The following is a 19,914-nucleotide window of genomic DNA, read 5'->3' as shown; positions in this document are numbered from 1 at the left end:
TAAGAGAAGGGACAGCCCCTCCTTAGGTGAGTTGGTTTGAGGCATTGAAGCACCCGATAACGTAGAGGGCCTAGGAAGATGGCCTTGATGGAGGCAGAGAGAAGACCCACAATCCGGGCCAATTGTCTGAGTGAAATCTGAGGTTTGATGAGGGAACGTCTCAATTTGTGACAAACTTTTGAAATCTTTTTGGTTGGAAGACAGAGTGGAAGAAGTGGAGTCTATCACAAAGCCTAAAAAGGTAAGGGTCTGTGAGGTAGTTAGGATGAATTTAGCCTCGTTCACCATGAAACCCAAACCCTGAAGAAGATCCATCGCTGTTTTGTGGTGGCGCAAGAGTTGTTGGGGCCATGCGTCCATGAAGAGCATGTCATCCAAGTATACAAACATTCGGATACCCCGAGCCTTTAGGAACTCCCCTGCTGGTCTGAGGACCTTGGAGAAGTACCAGAGAGCCGAGATAAGACCGAAGGGAAGGGCGGTAAACAGGTATGTCTGGTGACGCCAAACAAATTGGAGGAAACGGCGACGAGGAGGAAAGATTGGGATAACTAGGTAGGAGTCTTTTAAATCCAGCCATACCATTCAGTCCAGAGGTCGGAGGACATCCCTGAGGAGATGAATCCCATCCTTTTGAAGTGGCGGTAAACTAGCCACTCGGTTGATTACTGGCCTCCATCTGTCTTGTCTACTAAAAAGATGTTGCTGATGAACCCCTGTGGATGAAGGGTTGCCCGGGTGATAGCACCCCTGGCTAGAAGGGATGAAACTTCCGGGTCTACCAGACTGGTCTCTTGTTAAGAGAACTGAATGGGACATGGTTCTTGAAAGGGTTCACCTATATAATCTATGTGGAACCCCTGAACCTCCTGAAGTACCCATGAGTCTCTTATGATGAAAGTCCAAACCTTGAAAAAATTCCATAACCCCCCCCCCTGCCTGCCCCCCCTAACCTTAAGCTTAAAGAAGCGAAAACACTCACCGGTACTAGATGAAGATGCTGCTCCACGATATCCTTGCCCCTTGCCAAGCCTACCTCTTGTGGGATAGAAGTTCCCAAATCTTGCTGGTCCTGGTTTTGACCCTGTCTGCGGCCTTGTCCCTCTGGAGGGAGCTGGTTGGAAGTGCAGCCGATCTAGTGGCCCCTACCTCGACCGGCCCGCGGTAAACCAGGGTAGAGACTTTCCTAATCAATGACTGGGCCTTGTCAAGGGAGGTGGAAGTATTCACAAACTTTACCAGCTCCTTGACAAAAGCTCGCCAAAGAGTCCCCCTTAGCCACCGCCCCTGCATCTGAATCCGCAAGATCCCCTAACCAGCGGTCCACCTTGATGAGGATGGAGCGACAACACTCTGTGGAAAGGGCACAATTGGTGTTAGCCAAAAATACTATGGCCCTTTGTGCCCAACCTGAAAATGCCTCCAGGGTGATTAGGGACCCTGTCAGTACGGTCTCTTTGGCCATGTCCAGAATTTTTGTGAGGGGGCCTAAGGTGTCCAGTAACTTGTCCTGGCATGCCCGCCAGGACCTGTCTGTTTATTCCCATCTTTGGGTCTTTCACAAATTTTTGCAGGAATGTGGCCATTCTTGTGTGAATCTCTGGTGTGAGAGCTACTTTACCGTCACTGGAGGGTCTAGGACACTTTGCTCACAAGCAGGTGCGGGGTTCCTTCCCCATGGGGTTGCGAATACGCAACGCCACATTCATGGCAACCTTATCCGCTGGGGCCCATTCAGAAGAGCGGGGATGAATAATGTCCTCGGCATCCAACATGTCGGTAGTATCCTGGGATGGTTGGGAGGGGAGCCATGGTCTGGAAGAGCCTTGTTCAGAGTCGGCGTCACCTGCATTGTCTAGAGGAGTAGCATCGCCTGGGGGCACTGGATTATCTGCCAGTGTCAGCTGGGTAGCTAGAAAGGCTTGTTTGAGCCTATCGAACATTTGTAGATCAACCCCGTGTCTCTGGCCCACTTGGGTGGGGCACGATCAGATGGGGGGATGATAGCGTCTGGGAGCCCAGTTTGGGGAGCAGGCAAAGTGGGCAGGGCTGTTAGTCGTGCTAAAGCTTGGTCAATTTTACTGGACAGTCTGTCCTCCAGGTAGTCATGGCCTCCTGCACAGCTCTGTAAATAGATGCGTCTACTGCATCATAAAATTTGTCGTCCCAAGAGAGGTCTGCCAGGGTGTTATCCCCCACTTGGGAGTCCTTCTTGTAGTCCGCTTCCATCATTGGGACTTACTGAGGTATGGAGGAAAAGGTCTGGGTGGCGGACCTGCAGCCTGTTTAAGGTTGCTTAGCACTGGCTGGGTGTCAGCTAACCGATGTAGTGTGAGAAAAACTCTGATTTTATGGGTCACTGTCCTGGGGAGAGAGAGCCTGGTCAAAGAAAATACTGTGGCCTGGGTAAATCCCCACAAAGTGCTGCGCCCTGAATACCGACCCAAGAAAAAGTATTTTAAGGGCGTTAGACACAAAGTACAGACTGCTGCCTGGTTATTATTGAAAGTGTCAAAGTAGGCAGCAGAGCGTAAGTAAGTATTATTATACGCAGATCGGCCGATTAGCGGGCAGCGGCACAATCTTACAGCTGTTGGACGTCTCCCTCAGGCCACACACAACTCGTGGAAAACTACGGCGTGCCGTTCGATCCAGAGGCATCCCCGTTGCAGCCTCTGGCTCCCCCTGGCGGCTGGAGGTCTGCGCTGAGCCTCAGAACCAGGCAGAGGAGACCGCGTAGGAGCGGAAACGTTCCCTCGGTCAGAAAACATTGAAATGAAAAAATGAAGGAAGTGTGCAAAGATGTGGCAGAGCTGCCTGGTAGAAGGAAACGCATGACGGCGCGAAGCACTCATACAACAAAAGGCAAGTAACTACTGCAATAAAAGCGTTCTTAAAAGCGTGTAGGCAAGTAACTACCACAATAGGAATGTTCTAAATAGCATGTATAAAATAATTACATTAAAGTGCAATAAAGGTTAAACCTAACACAGCGCATTATGAAAGGGAGCAAAAACACTTCTCGGCTGCGCAGAGGCGAAAAAAGAGGATGGGAAGCCAGTGGGGACAGAGTATGTTGGCTTGCAATGCCCCTGATTGGAGGATTCAAGTCTGCTTCTGATTAGACAATTTTGTTTCTTACTACTTTTTCCCAAGGTTTCATGGGGAATGTAGTTGTTATATGTTGTTTTGACTGCTGTTAATAAAAGTGAAGAGGGAAGGCGTAATCCTCGCCTCCAGCCCGGACATAGAATTCAAAGCTACCAAATAATAATCTCTAATATTAATCACATAAATATTCCCACCATTATCAAAATTACATATTGATCATAGAATTTCTGTAATGCTTGGATTTCATGTTAATTTAATTTAGTGATTTTGTTAGACTTTATTAAAACATAAATGTTCTCTAACATCAGTTTATATAATCCATCTATAAAACAGTTTTGTATTAATTTGGAATAAATGTAGATGCTGGTTTTAAGCCATCTTTTAAGTCACTTTAGAAAAGTTTTGAGTCACTTGATTTTTCATAATCTACTGCTTTTTTGTTGTAGATCTACGTTTTCAGGGTGGACGAGTTCAGTGGATAGCAGCATAATGAGTGATGTGGATTATTTCAGCTTTTTGTTCTCAACTCTAGCAGGTAATGCCCATATTTACCATGATAAGTTCAAATGTCTTATTTTGTGTATACACATCATCAATGTACTTTAAAAATGTTGCACTACTATGATGAAGCAAGTCTGTATTGTACAATTGCATCCGGTCAAACATGGTGATAATTGTACAGTAATTTGACCATATATGTGGGCAATGTAATCTAAATTCCATTTCAGTTGTAATTTCACCTATGTAATGAATACAAATGAATAGCAGTATCATTTTGCGACTAAAAAAAACCATTTACATATATTTATTAACAAATGCAAGGCATTTCTTTTGCCAGATTATTGCACTTTGTGCTATCTTGTCGGTCATTGATGGGCCTTAAATAGAAAAGGAGAAAGTAGCGGAGAAATAAAATAAAAATGGAAGCCACCAATATTAAGTTTCTCAAAGAACTAATAATCTGCATCATCCTCCACAAAGGAGATTAGGCTCTAGCCTCAACTGGTCACTGCCTCGTTGATACAGCTGCTCCGGGCATGAGTATAGAAGCCTACCCTGCACAACGCCCCTGACAATCACTCAGAGTTTTCACCTAGGCCCCAGACTCAATTTTAGTGAACCTGTATCCGTTCGAGGCATGTGGGCTGCTGAATTCATATCTGTGCATAGATCGCCGCCTAGTGTTGGGTCCGGATGATCGCACATTGTTGTCCTGGAAGAGTCTTCGAAGTATCACGAGATAGGTGGCTCCTCCCCTGGACTACAGTGCGCATGGGCATCGACTCCATCCCCAGATTGTTTTTTTCTGCCATTGGGTTCAGATGCATATTGGTTCACTCAAGTTCGGAATCGATATAAAACTTTCTTTTGGCCAAAAGGCCTTTAGTTTATCATCGGTATTGTCTTGCGATCGGTGCCCAGTTCTGTTCCAGCTCAGTTCCTGAGCCGAACATCCAGAAGAGCTGCGTGGCTTTTCGGCACTGAAGGCCCGGTCGACGCCAGAGGCCTTATCAACGAACCATCATGGAAAGATGTCCCGTGTGCAACTCCAAATATCCTCACATCGATGTCCACCCGGTGTGCAACAAGTGCCTGTCGCCTGATCACGATGAAGCCAGCTGTATGGCTTGTTCCCGTTTTCGATCCAAGAGTACGATTAAACTTTGACGCGCAGCGCGCAAGGAAGTCCAGCAGACGGCACCTGACCCGGTGAACATCGTCGATGCCGAGGATGAAGAGGGAGCAGAGCGGGAGGCTCGACAGGACCTGTCTGATCCCGCATCGGAGATCGACTCCAGCTATGACGCTGATGTTGAGATGCTCGATGCGGAAGACGTCGTCGGCGAGGTAGGAGACGACGATGGTGCCTTTGGGGCCATGGAAGATAGCTCAAGCGAGGAGCTAGGCCCACAAACTGATACTGGGGCCAAGACACTTCATAAGGCTCAGGTCGAGGGATCGCCACATGGCCTTACCCAAGATCTTCCACTAAGTTCTACAGCTCCGCCCTCGGGCTCGGCTTCGGACATTTCTAAAGAGCCGCAGGTTGCAAAATCGAAACCGAAAGAGAAAGCTTCGTTGTCTACGCAACCCAAAGCACTTGAGGCGAAATCGAAACCAAAAGTGCGTATTGCTTTGGTCGGCTCGAAGTCCACGGAACTGTCGGCACCGACGAAGCATAAAAGTGTAATCGACCCGAAGCCTGGCACGCCGAAAGCACAGGTCAAGGACGTCGACCCAAAAAAATCGGCACCGAATACAGTCGACACCGACAAATGACTAGGTGCTCAGAAGGTTCTGGAGCCTACGCGTCGACCGGACAAGGCTAAAAGTGTTACAACCCTCGAGTCCACACCTGACGGTGCTCGAGGGATTCCCTCGAGTCAACGCGGCCGTCCGCCTCCTTCTCCAAGCAGGTGACGGAATCACTGAAGCGCATTAAGGACAAGGCTTCGGCTGTTGGACCAAAGGATACTTCACCTTCAAAGCCTGCCGATGAACCTCAGAAGACGCCGGCGCCCATCCACTTCACGCTGCTGCCGAAAGTGGTACCGAAGGCCTTCGTCCCTAAGGTGGCCGTCGAAGCGCCCAAGAAGGTGTCCACGGGGCCGAAGCCCACAACTGTGGTACGGGCCACAAAGCATCGACAACCCTTGCTTGAAGAGCAACAGGAACAGTTCATCGATGCCAATACAGGCAGACTTTCTATCTATAAACGAAAGTTCGCCCCGGAACAGCCTATGGAGTCGTATAGAATCCCATTGAAAAATAAGAAGGATTCTACTTCGACGCCTGTTCTTGTGGAACCTATATCTCCAAGTGGCCAAGATGTCTGCCCAGTTATTCGGATGTAGACCCAGGGGAAGGTGACTATGAAGAATACAACTATCCTGTGGACACTGATCCAGAAGATCATAATGAGCAATGGGCAGATGCTGCTGACCCAGGGGACCCACACACTGCCCTAGACACTCATGTGTATGCTGTAATAACTTTGCCTACTGAGGATTCAGCGGCGTTTAATGCACTTATTGAGAGGGCAGCCAAAAATCATGATGTCCAGCTCCATGCTGACCCTATTGAAGTGGATTTTCTGTTTGACACCTTTTCCACCTCAGAGAAGACTGTCAAGACTCTGCCTATGCTGAAGGGTGTCTTGAAACAGGATTGAGAAAAAGTATAAACAAACCGGCACCTGGGGACCCTACCTACATTAAGGGACAGTTGCCGTTGGACTCTCTTGTTGTTTCTAATGCCCGGAAGAGGGCGAACTCGCAAACAACGGGTGATGCTCCTCCCCCTGATAAAGAATCTAAGGTGCTAGTCATCAGGGAAAAGGGTGGCAGCTCAAGCGGCCAATATCTGGCGCATTTCAAACACTCAGGCACTCTTAGCCAGGTATGACAGGGCCCATTACGACACACTGGATACCCTGTTACAGCACCTGCCAGATGAATATAAGGAGGCAGCTGAGATGCTCATTCAGGAAGGGAAGCTCATTTCAAATGCTTCTATCAAATGTGCACTGGACGCAGCGGACACAGCGGCCAGGGCCGTTAACACTAGTGTCATGTTGAGGCAACATGCCTGGCGCAGAATCTCCGGGTTCAAGCCAGAGATACAGACCACCCTTCTAAATCAGCCAGTAAACCCTGATCATTTATTTGGCCCAGAGGTGGACACCACCTTAGAAAAAATCAAAAAGGACACTGAGACTGCAAAGTCTATGGGGGCTCTCCAGTCGCAGCAGTTCAGGGGTGGTTCTTTTCGTTGCTCAGGCAATAGAGGTGTTTCCAGAGGCCAGCTGTCCCAGCAAACACAGTACAATAAAGGTGGAGGATAAACCACATACACCAAACCGCTCCAGGTCCTCCGCCACTAACAAACAGTGACACCTTGTCACTGCCCCCCGATCATGCAACACCGGTCGGGGGGAGACGCCAACAGTTGTTGCCAGTCTGGAAGTCCATCACCACAGACAGGTGGGTCACAAAGCTTATCCAGTACGGTTATTGTCTGGAGTTAACATCCACTCCACCCAACATACCCCCAAGACACCGTCCTATGTCCACAGAGCATTTGCACTTATTGCAGCAGGAGGTACTCGTCATGCTGCAAAAAGGAGCAATCGAGCTCGTGCCTATGGAAGAAAGAGGCACAGGAGTTTACTCACTGTACTTCTTGATCCCAAAAAAAGGGCGGGTCCCTCAGACACATACTGGACCTCAGACCCCTCAACCAGTACATTCTATCAGAACACTTTCACATGCTAACACTGCAGCAGGTCCTACCGTTGCTTAGTCAGGGAGATTTCCTCGCAACTTTAGATCTGAAGGATGCATACTTTCATATTCCGCTACACCCGTCACACAGAAAATACCTCAGATTCACCATTCAAAATCGGCATTACCAATTCAATGGTCCTCCCTTTCAGAGTGACGACGGCGCCCAGGGTGTTTACAAAGTGCCTGGCGACAGTGGCAGCACACCTGCGGAGACGGAACATTCACGTCTACCCTTATCTGGACGACTGGCTTATCCAGGCAAAGTCGGCCCAGCAGTGTGCCGCGCACATGTCTCACATCATTCACCTTCTTCACGATCTGGGATTCTCACTGAATTACCCAAAGTCCCACCTTCAGCCCGCCCACATACAGCAGTATCTGGGCGCGACAATGGACACTCTGGCGGCCAAAGCACAGTCACATTCAGTGAGGATCAGCAGCATTCAATCGCTGATCCAGAAATTCAGTCCTCAACACTCGCTTCAGGCACGAGTGTTCATGCAGTTGATAGGCATGATGGCCTCCTGCATCTTCATAGTCCTGCACGCGAGACTCCATATGCGTTCGCTTCAGGAGTGCTTAGCACGTCGGTGGAATCAGGCTCACGGACAGTTGAAAGACCTAGTGTTGGTAACCGGTCGTGCATACAACTCTCTGCATTGGTGGAATCCACAAAACCTTTGCAAGGGACGACCGTTCCAGGAGCCTGTGCCACAGATCATTCTGACGAAAGACGCTTCTCTCCAGGGTTGGGGAGCACATGTACTCCGCTACACTGTGCAGGGACTATGGACCACGCAGTAAAAGAGGATGCACATCAACCTTCTAGAGCTGATGGCTATCTTCATGGCGATGAAAGCATTCTAGGTACATCTGTGCAACAAGGTCGTGTTGATCCGGACGGACAACATGACAGCCATGTACTACATTCAGAAACAGGGCGGAGCACACTCTCCACAGTTGTCTCATCTGGCTCAGAGCATGTGGAAGTGGGCCATTCAGAGGAACATCTTCCTCATGGCAGAACACCTCCCAGGCAAGGACAATCAGATGGCGGACCTGCTCAGCAGGTACAGCCACCAAATGCACGAGTGGGAGATACATCCATCAGTTCTCCACCCGTACTTCCAGCAGTGGGGTCATCCAGAGATAGACCTGTTCGCCACAAAGGAAAACACCAAATGCCGAAGCTTTGCCACCAGGTTTCCACACCCACAGTCGCAGGGCAATGCGATATGGATGAACTGGTCAGGCATCAAAGGCTGCACCTCACACCCAGGCTTTTGACGCAGAGCCATGGCGACATTCAGCACCCAGATCCGCAACAGCTCAACCTGGCGATCTGGCTCCTGAGGTCTTAGAATTTGGCTACCTCAATTTGCCTCCAGACTGTATGGATATCATAAGGGAGGCAAGAAAGCCCACCACTAGAGCATGCTATGCGGCGAAATGGAAGCGGTTTGTCATTTATTGTGCAGACCACAACATCAACCCACTAGACGCATCTACTCACAACATCATTTGTTATCCGTTACATCTATACAAATGCAATCTGGCCTATGCTTCCATTCGTATACATGTGTCCGCAATAGCAGCTTATCTGCAAAACAGGCAGCATCTCTCACTTTTCAGAGTGCCTGCCATTAAAGCTTTTCTGGAGGGGTTCAAACGAGTCATTCCTCCCCGGACCCCGCCAGCTCCTGAGTGGAACCTAAATGTGGTCCTCACCAGACTGATGGGTCCGCCCTTTGAGCCGCTACATTCCTGCGAGATTCAGTTCTTGACGTGGAAAGTGGCTTTCCTGATAGCGATTACATCACTGCGACGCGTTAGTGATCTCCAGGCACTAACAATCCAAGAGCCATTCATACAAATTCACTCCAACAGGGTGGTGCTTCGCACTAACCCTAAATTTCTTCCCAAGGTAGTTTCACAGTTCCATATCAATCAAACTATTGAACTGCCTGTGTTCTTCCAAAATCCTGAGTCAGTGGCGGAGAGGATGCTCCATACACTGGACGTCAAAAGAGCGTTAATGTACTACATTGATAGGACTAAAGATTTTCGGAAAACGAAGCAACTGTTTGTTGCCTTTTCGCCACAACAGAAGGGCAACCCCATTTCCAAAGCAGGTATAGCCAGGTGGATCGTTAAGTGCATTCAAATTTGCTATGAAAAAGCCAAGCGCACTTTAACGGTCCCCCCACGGGCCCACTCCACCCGAAAGTTGGGGGCCTCCATGGCTTTCCTTGGAAATATTCCTTTAGAAAACATATGTAGAGCAGCCACATGGTCTACCACACACACATTTACAAAACACTACTGTGTAGATGTGCACTCCAAACAGCAGGCAGCTGTAGGGCAGGCTGTTCTAAAAACACTTTTTCAAACTGCTGCAGCTGGCACAGGCGGCCGCCGCTAATAGAGGGACTGCTATGTATTCTATGCACAGATATGAATTCAGCAGCCCACATGCCTCGAACCGAATATGCTACTTACCAGTATTCATCTGTTCTTGGCATGTAAGGCTGCTGACATTCATATCGCCCGCCCTCCTCCCCGGCGCCTGTAGCGGCTGCAGCACTCCTAATCACTCTTAGCATGGTCATCACTCACGGTGTTACACTCCATCTTTGCTGCAGTGGCTCCTTCCCTGGACTACAGTGCGCATGGGCATCGACTCCATCCCCAGATTGTTTTTAGCCATTGCTGAATTCATATCTGCGTATAGATCGCCGCCTAGTGTTGGGTCCGGATGATTGCATCTTGTTGTCCTGGAAGAGTCTTCGAAGTATCACGAGATAGGTGACTCCTCCCCTGGACTACAGTGTGCATGGGCATCTTCTCCATCCTCAGATTGTTTTTTTCCGCCATTGGGTTAGAATGTTATTCCTATACTCCAACTTCGGAATCAAAACTAAACTTTTCTAAAGGCCAAAAGGCCTTCGACAGTATTGTTCTCGCTCGGTACTTCTTGGCTCGATTGAACTTTCCATCTCGACCCGGTCATCGATGCGGACTGTTGGGCCTTTCCGACGCCACGTGGGCCTGTTGTCGATGGAAAGGAGCCCATTCAAAAGGTGCCCACAATGCCACTCCATGTTCCCACATACTGACAAACACTCAGTATGCAACAAGTGCCTATCACCAGACCACAAGGAAGAAACCTGCCCAGCCTGTGCCCAATTCCGTTCGAAGAAAAGCATCCGGATTCGACGGGCCGCTTGGCAAGAGATGCAGCGACAGGCACCGGAAGCAGACAACATCTTCGATGATGACCAGGAACTTCCAGAAGCGGCAGATTGGGATCTAGAGATCGTCACCGTCGAGGACCACTCGGACTCAGATGACGAGATCCCACCGGGGCAAACCGTGAGTAGACTGCCCCTGACACCGATTACCCCGTTACCGAAGGCTCCGGTCGAGGCATCGCCTAAAGGCCTTAGCCAAGATCCGAACAAACATTCAGCAGCCCCGCCGTCCGGCTCGGCTCCGAAACCAAAGACTAAGCCTTCAGAGACCCCAGGTCCAAGTAACATTATCCCTCAGAAGCTTCTAGAACCCAAAAAGGTCACCGACCCGAAGGGTGTCGAACCGAAGAAAACCGTACAGCCTAAGGGCGCCGAACCCAAAGAAGGCTGTCGAGCCAAAGGGCGCCGAACCCAAGAAGGCCGTCAAGCCAAAAAGCGCCGAGCCAAAGAAGACCGCTGACCCGAAGGGCGCCCACCCGAAGAAGGGCGCTGACCCGAAGAAGGCAGTCGACCCAAAGAAGGCCGCGCTGCCGAAGGTCGTCGAACCGAAGAAGGTCTCCGACACAAAGGGCACCGTACCAAAGCCTGTGGTCCAGCCAGAGAAGGTTACCAAACCAAAGAAAGGCATCAAACCGAAGACAAGTGCTCCTAAAAGACGGTCAATCCGAAAAAAGTCATCGACTCGACGAAAGACAGTCATCCTAAAAAACCTGTTGAGCACAAAAAGCGTATTGAACCTAAAGACCCGGTCGATCCGCAATCACTCGTCGACCCGGGCGAAGGGGCCGAGCCGAGAAAGAGCAATAAGGCACCGAAAGTCGTCAAACCAAAAAAGGTTATCGACCCGGAGGCCATAGTCGATCCCAAAAAGACTAAGCCAAAGAAGGCAAAGACGCAGCCACGGACAGTGGAATAAGAACTCTTCCATCCAGACCCATCAGGCGATCAGGCAAAAATCTATATAAATCCTGAGACTGGTAAAGTCACAATCCTACACAGGAAGAAGAGGCCTTTGGACACGGACTCTGATTTCCTCATTCCTGTGAAGAAGGACTTTGGGACTTCTCCCTCTAGACCCTTCATTCCTTTCTACCCTACTATGCCTACTGCGCCTTTTGCTCCTTACTCTCCTTCTCACTCGGGGGACAATGAGGGCGACACAGGGGAAGATCCTCAGCATTATTATGACTATCCAGAGGATCCTAACTCTCAAAATGAACCATGGGAGGAGCCGACTGATCCATATGACACGCATCCCATCCCTGACATCTCATACCCAACAAAGCCGTCCCCTACTGGACACCATTGTCTTCAACCAGCTAATAGATAGGGCAGCGCAGTACCACAACTTATACACGCACAATGACCCTATAGACGAAGATTTTTTATTTGACACATTCCCTACTTCAGAGAAAAATGTCAGAACACTTCCTATGCTGAAAAGGGTATTAAAACATGTGCCTGATATATTTAAAGATGCAGCCAGGGCACGCGTAATCAATGCCAGGATTGAGAAGAAATATAGAGCGGCCCCTACAGACCCTACTTATATCAGAGGTCAGTTACCATTAGATTCACTGGTAGTGGCTAATGCACGCAAAAGGGCCAACTCACAGACAACAGGAGAAGCTCCTCCTCCTCCTCCTGATAAGAAGTCCAAAATACTAGAGGCCTCGGGTAAAAGGGTAGCATCACAGGCCTCCAATTCATGGAGAATTGCAAATACACAAGCTCTACTAGCTCGTTATGACAGAGCACACTATGACCAGCTTGAAAGCTTAATGCAACACCTGCCTGAGCCTTTCAAAGCCCAAGCTAATGACCTCCTACAGGAGGGAAAATGTATTACAAACGCCTCCATCAAATGTGCTCTTGACGCAGCTGACACTGCAGCCAGGTCCATTAACACTAGTGTCTTACTACGACGACACGCATGACTGCGTATTTCTGGCTTTAAGAATAAGGTGCAGTCCACCATTCTTAACCAACCAGTCAATCAAGACTTCCTTTTTGGCCCTGCAGTCGACACCATTTTAGACAAAATGAAGGATACAGAAACTGCAAAATCAATGGGTGTATTGCAGTTTCAACAACACAGAGGTTACTTTCGACGCTCCTCATACAGAGCAGCTACACGAGGCAATACTTCAGACCTCCTCTACATACAAAGGCAACACCCAAGGTTCCTTTAACAAGAACTCCAACAGAGGAGGTTATAGGGGTTACAATAACAAGGGAAGAGGACGTGGAGGCAATAACACCAGAGCCACCACTGCCGCAAAACAGTGACTTCATCACGCTACCTCCAGACAATCTAACACCGGTCGGAGGCAGACTCCAACAATTCCCTCCAGTCTGGAATGCAATTACCACGGACAGGTGGGTGAGACCAATTATCCAGTATGGTTATTGCCTAGAACTCACTTCTACTCCACCAAACATACCACCCAGACACCGTCCTATGTCCAAAGAACACATCACCCTGCTACAACAAGGGGTAACCACGGCTCCAAGAGTGTTTACAAAATGCTTAGCGACAGTAGCTGCACATCTCAGGAGGCAACACATCCATGTGTTCCCGTACCTAGACATTTGGCTAATACAAGCAAAATCTTACGAACAATGTGAAAGAGACACGTCACAAACACTTCAGCTGCTGCACAGCCTAGGTTTTTCGATAAACTACCCAAAATCGCATTTACAACCGTCCCACACACAAAAATATCTGGAAGCTACTATAGATACCTGTAAGAAATGGTATAGATACCTGTAAGAAATGGGGGTTACCCAAATCTCCAAGGTGGTAGCATGGCATCAAGCGGGCAGGCCAAACTTCGAGGACATGTGAAGCATTCACGCAGCACCCACAGACGACACACCAGGCACACTACAAAAGAGACGCAACTCCACCTTTGGTTGGAAAAGAAGAAGTTTAGTGATATCTCCAACCTGTAAGGTAAAAAGGAAAAATACACTGGTAATCACAACAAGGCGCCAACTGGCGCCAGAGCCACGTACTTCAGTGGGGGATTATTTACATGGGACAAAAAGGGTTGAGTCCATAGTCCATGCTGCAAGGAAAAAGGTTGGTTAGATGAACATTAGACCTGGGGCCAATCTGGCGGGGCCAACTCAGGCTCTCATCCTTAGGGAAGGCTGTAATTGCAAAAGTTCTACATTAGCATAGTTAACCATCATGCACATTAACACCAACCCAACCCCTGTTAGGGAAAGAAAACATTAGGTAGAACACCCAGCATTAACATCAGGTAGGGGCCATACTTCTGGACCAGGAACACCGGTAATAAAACAGGAAGGCTTCCTCTACCATAACCTAGGGGTATCAAACATCGGCCGGAGCAGGCCTAAATCAAGGGAACGTCAGGCAACAGGTAAAAATGTGCATTTCATTAGGCATATCCCCTTGCTCTGCGTATCAAGCCTTGGCACGAGCAGGGAACATTCAGCAGACACCCATTGGCACCCCTATACTTCTAGGCTCCCTTAGACATTTCCTTCCTCAGGCTTCCTTAATAACTGGGGACCTCAGGGCAACCCATACAGTAGGAACTCATATTTGCAATGAGGGGGAATGAGGCTCTCTACCCCAAAATATTCAATAAGGGCAATCGGTTCGCTCCCTTGTGGCCTGGTAGGTCAGTTAAGTGCAGGCGATTTAGGGCAGTTCAATACTTCTCGTGCTCAAGTTGCAGGTGCCCTCTGCCAGACGGGACGCCTGATAAAGTAACCCAGTCCCCGGGGCGGGCACCGGCAATGTACCCCGTTGCCCTCTCTGTCCCCCACACAGTTAAGCGTAGGCCCCACTCACCGGGCTCTCCTCGATGGCTCCTGTGGGGCTGGGTAGGTTCTGCAGGCGTCCTCTGGGGTCTCCTCTGCAGGGGGGGGGGGACCAGGCACCGACACTGTGCCTCGAGGCCCCTGCCGCATAGCACTTGCGTCGCGGGGCCCTCCCCACACTGGATCACGGACTGCAGGCTGGGCGGTTCCCAACGTCTATGCGGCCAGGGAAGACACTGCTCAAATGCCTCGCAGTCCCTACACTTCTCTCTCCTCACCACGGTCAGCTGGCGGCAGGCACGGGGAACAGGCGGGGCTCTTCCTCTGCTTCCCCGGGTCCCTCCTCTCTCACGAGGACCCGGGACTTCAAAGTGGCCTTCGTGAGGCTGCCGGCTCCTTTGGGGGTGGGGGCCTAGTGCAGGGGAGGCTCCCGCCCAGCTCCTTCACAATCGCGGGGCTTCCCTGTCCAACCGGGGCCCCCCCGGCTTCTCAGCTCTCCCTCTTGCAGGCAGCTGTCGCCCTTCGCGCGGGGCTCCTCTCTTCACGAGAGCCCCGCCGCCACCGGCGCTCTTCCTCCTTCCTCCCGGGCCCCTCCCTCCGGCCCGGGGCACTCACCGGCGGGGTGGCCTCCCGCTCCGGTCTTCAGCATTGGCTGGCTGCTGAGGAGGCGGACCAGGCACCGATCCATTGCCTCGAGGCCCCCCCTCCTCACTTACGGCGGCCTCTTCTCTGGCTGCCGACTCAATCGGGACTCCCTCTTCACCACGGGAGCCCCGAAACACCTCCGTTGGCTTCGCCCGGGTTCCCTCTGCCTCACGGGAACCCGGGGCTTTTTCGGCAGCTTCCGCGGGCTTCTTCCTGCTGCCTGACTGGGCAGCCAATCCTTGCGCGGCAAGGACGGGGGCGCGGCCAATGACGCGGCCGGGCGCCCCCGTCACGTGATGCGGGAGTCGGCGGCCTCAGGGCCGAGTGCGGCCCTTCCTTCACTTCGGCGGCCCTCTCCTGGTCCTGGGGGCCGCCGCGACGATGCCCACAGCGGTAGGGGTCCCCTCGGCAGCGCCGGGCCGCGGCGGTGATTTCGCCTATGTACAACCAGCGCAAGGCAGCGCCAACACTCCTCGGGCTGCGGCGGGGATATCGGCGGCAATAAGGGGTAGGCTCCCTTCTTAATTAATTATTTATATGACGGACAGCGCGCCTCCACAGACGGCGCTATTCACAGGCTGCCAGTCTCCTCAGGAAAACAGTGAAAACGGCGCTATTTACAGCGCACTGCTCCTCCCTCGGCCCATACCACTTCTAGGGCCAACAGCACTCCGGGGGCCACACCAGCCCCAGCGCCTCTCTCCCCACAGCGCTTGGTAGGCAGTCCAGGAGTAGATTAAAAGACACAGTTCCTCGGGGGCATCAACCTCCCCAGAATAGCGCTTGCCAGGCAGTACCTCATAAGGGGCAGCAGTTCCTCCAGGCAGCTCCTCACGACCCAGCACTTCCACAGGGTCACAGCTTCACCAGAGGGAGTAGACAGTCCTACTCCTCACCTCCTGGGCGCCTCTTCATCGCAGCGCTGGCGTAATTCCCGGTCCCCACAGTGTCAGGGACCTGGGTAGGGGCCCTCCCTTGTCAGGGGCCCATGGGGACAGCAGCGGGGGGGTTTATAGGGGTGCAGGGCCCAGCTCACAGGCCCATGTGGCGGCAGCACCTCACAGCAGGTCCCCTCCCTTCCTTGTCCCAGCGCTGACTGACTTTCTGGAGGCACTTCTCCCTATTTATACCCTCCTCCCTCACAGAGCCAGCACCTTCCGGAATGTTGGCAAATCTGGCCTAATCTGGTTCTAGGGGAGGGGGTGAGCATCCTGGGTGCCAGGCTTTCCCTCCAAAAGCTAGGGGTAGCTGGGTAATATTATCTAGACCGCTGACCTATGGCAGTCCAGTGGCAAAACCCATGGCCATGGCATCCATTTTAAATACAATACATTTCAGTCAGGTGCAGTTTTAAAATGGGGGATTTTACAAGTGCTCACATTGTCACAGGTAATTACATTTTCAACAAGGTGTCTCACACCACTCATGACCTATACAGGTTTAATCCCATGGGGGAGACATCCTAGATAAGGGGGTCAAAAGCGAAACATTTTGGGGGGAAAAAGGCCAAGTCCAACAATACCACAGTGGCAAAGGCATATCCAATCTCAGCGAGGATAGCCAGCATGCAGATGCTCATTCGCATATTTCTGCCACAACACTCTCTGCCAGCTCGAGTCTTCATGCAGCTCATAGGCATGATGGCCTTCTGCATATTCATTGTCCCCATGCCAGACTTCAAATGCTTTTTTCTTTATTTCTTTGTTTCGACACAATATGTCATAAAAGAACAGCAGTAAAGCAGTAAAAACAATACATAAAAGGTTAAAGTTAAAAGAGCAGATGATAAAACCAATCCATAGTAATAGCTAGTTCTCATACATGACATTAGGACCCACATGCCCTGCTAGAGTTAGGGGGCCAGCCCCAAGACAGTTCTAAAGTTATGCCCTCTTTGTCCTGACTTAAGAGTTGAGCACCAGTGGCCTTCGAGTATTCCACAATGCTGCTAAGAATTTGGTAACAGCGAAGACCGCGACAGGTGAGAGATCGAACTTTAAAATTCTGAATGCATGTGAACAGTGGATTATGCCCAAATGTTTGCATATCGGGATTATCCACCTCCGTCTCGGGTTCAGATAAGCTGGGCAGAAGAAGACAATGTGCATCTCATTTTCCACGTCTGCGGTGCACCCAGGACAGTTTTTGGGAGACGCTGGGCACCACTTGGTCGTAAATGATCTGATGGGGAGAGAACCATGCCGCCATTGAAGAAAGAGCTTTTTTGAGACAGTGGGGCTAACATCATTCAGGACACGCTCGAAGCAATACGAGTCCTTTGTCAATAAAAACTTGGCTGTTCCCGATTGAGAGCTAGACACCGAAAGAGCCCTTTTATTGTCCCGGAACAAGTGAACCAGCTGTTGCTGTGAGATTCCTGCGCTAGAATGCTCCGGATTTGACCACATCGAAGCAAGGCCAAATTTCTCGAGTTCCTCTCTGACCTGTTTAAACCAAGGAAGTTTACCCATGTTAGGCAGCCCCAAGACTTCAATTAATTCTTGCCTATATACGTTCAACTCTGGGGAAACCCAGAGTCTCCTCCAGAAGGTTAAGGGTCTGAGGGCCAGATCTTCTTCAATTGGTCTAAGGCCAATATCGAGTTGGGGCACTAATGGGGTGCTCGGGGGCAGGGCTACCAACTGTCATATAAATCTATTCTCAGCTACAGCAATCGCTGGACCACTCTTGTAGCCCCACAACTCAGCCCCACGTGCCCGCAGTTTGTAAATTTCAAGTGGTGGGCCAATCGGCTCAAATGCGTCCATTGCAAGAATGCCTAGCACGGCAGTGGAACCAAGCTCAAGGACAACTAAAAGACCTAGTGTTGGTAGACAGTCGCGCTCACAACTCTCTGCAGTGGTGGAACCCACAAAACCTTTCCAAAGGGGCGACTGTTCCAAGAGCAAGTTCCACAACTAGTACTAACAGCGGACGGATCACTGACAGACTGGGGAGCCCACCTCCTTCACTACACAGTACAAGGGCTCTGGACAATCAAACAAAAGAAACTGCAGATCAACCAACTAGAGTTGCTAGCGATATTCCTAGCCCTAAAAGCATTCCAATAATACTTGTACAGCAAGACTGTGTTGATCCGGACGGACAACATGACCGCAATGTACTATATCCAAAAACAGGGAGGAACACACTCTCCACAGCTGTCCCACTTGGCACAGAGCATATGGAAGTGGGCAATTCCAAAAGACATCTTTCTCCTGGCAGAACACCTCCCAGGGAAAGACAATCAAATAGTGGACCTGCTCAGCAGACACAGCCAGCAACTACACGAATTGAAGATTCACCCCCAAGTTCTCCAACCATTCTTCAGGCAGTGGGGGCACCCAGAGATAAACCGGTTTGCCACAAACGAAAACTCAAAATGCCAGTACTTTGCCGCCAGGTTCCCACATCTATTGTCACAAGGCAATGAGATATGGATGAACTGGTCAGGCAGATTTGCGTACGCTTTTCCCCCCAGCACCACTGATTCCGCTGGTGGAACGCAAACTGCGGCAACAGTCACTCACACTAATCCTAGTTGCTCCCATCTGGGCGAGACAGTCATGGTACACAATGTTCCTGGAGCTTTCAGTAGTTCCTCATTAAAGGCTGCACCTCGCACCCCATCTTCTAACTCAGAACCATGGAGTAATCAGACACCCAGATCCCAATCAGATGAACCTAGCGATCTGACTCCTGAAGTCTTAGAATTTGGATACCTTAACTTGCCTCCAGACTGCATGAACATCATTAAGGAGGCAAGACAACCAACTTCTAGAGCGTGCTATGCAGCTAAATGGAAGAGATTTGTTATTTACTGCAACAATAACCAAATCAACCCATTAGATGCTTCCATACAGAACATTATATGTTACCTGCTGCATCTTCAAAGATGCAACCTAGCTTACTCTTCAATAAGACTACACCTCGCTGCTATAGCAACATACCTTCAAAACAGGCAATACCTTTCACTGTTTAGAGTACCAGCAATCAAGACTTTTATGGAGGGTCTTAAAAGGGTGATTCCTCCAAGACACCCACCTTCCCCAGTCTGGAACCTAAATATAGTACTTACAGACATTTGGGACCTCCTTTCGAATCTCTACACTCATGCGAACTGCAATTTCTAACGTGGAAGGTGGCATTCTTGATTGCCATTACCTCACTTAGGCGAGTTACAAGCACTAACCATTCAAGAACCCTTCATGCAAGTACATGCTAACAGGGTAGTTCTTAGAACAAACCCCGTTTATGCCAAAGGTCATATCCATTTTCCATATTAATCAATCAATAGAACTGCCAGTGTTCTTCCAAAATCCACAGTCAGTAGCTGAAAGAGCCCTACACACACTGGATGTAAAGAGAGCTCTGCTTTATTATGTGGACAGAACAAAATTATTTAGAAAAACAAAGCAATTATTTGTTGCTTTTTCACCACAACATAAAGGAAATCCCAGATCAAAGTCAGGAATAGCCAGATGGATAGTTAAATGCATTAAAATATGTTATCAAAAGGCTAAACGCACTTTAACTGTCCCCCCAAGAGCACACTCTACGCCAAAAATGGGGGCATCCATGGCTTTCCTAGGAAATATTCCTCTTGAAGACATATGTAGAGCAGCCACATGGATTACCATACACACTTTCACAAAACACTACTGTGTAGCCGCAAGCTGCGGTAGGCCAGGCTGTCCTCAAAACTCTTTCAAACTGCTGCAGCTGGCACAGGTAACCACCGCTAGAGGAGATACTGTTATACAGTCTAAGCACAGATATGAATTCAGCAGCCCACATGCCTCGACCGGAATATGCTACTTACC

The 19,914-nt window shown here is 50.0% G+C and overlaps 1 protein-coding gene across 2 annotated transcripts in view; it reads left to right on the top strand.

Moving 5' to 3' along the window:
- The window catches only part of TEX10 (testis expressed 10), a 591,356-nt gene that overhangs the window by 284,059 nt on the left and 287,383 nt on the right, over nt 1–19,914 (top strand). For both annotated transcript variants that reach the window (XM_086965321.1, XM_086965322.1), the window contains exon 9: nt 3,558–3,646. In XM_086965321.1, coding sequence (XP_086821447.1) covers nt 3,558–3,646 — 89 coding nt within the window. The remainder of the gene's footprint in view (nt 1–3,557; nt 3,647–19,914) is intronic.

This window comes from Lissotriton vulgaris, chromosome 4_1, assembly GCF_964263255.1.
Source record: "Lissotriton vulgaris chromosome 4_1, aLisVul1.2, whole genome shotgun sequence".
Lineage (NCBI taxonomy): Eukaryota > Metazoa > Chordata > Amphibia > Caudata > Salamandridae > Lissotriton > Lissotriton vulgaris.
The sequence above is the reverse complement of the archived record's forward strand: the minus strand, read 5'-3'. Positions and strand labels throughout refer to the sequence as shown.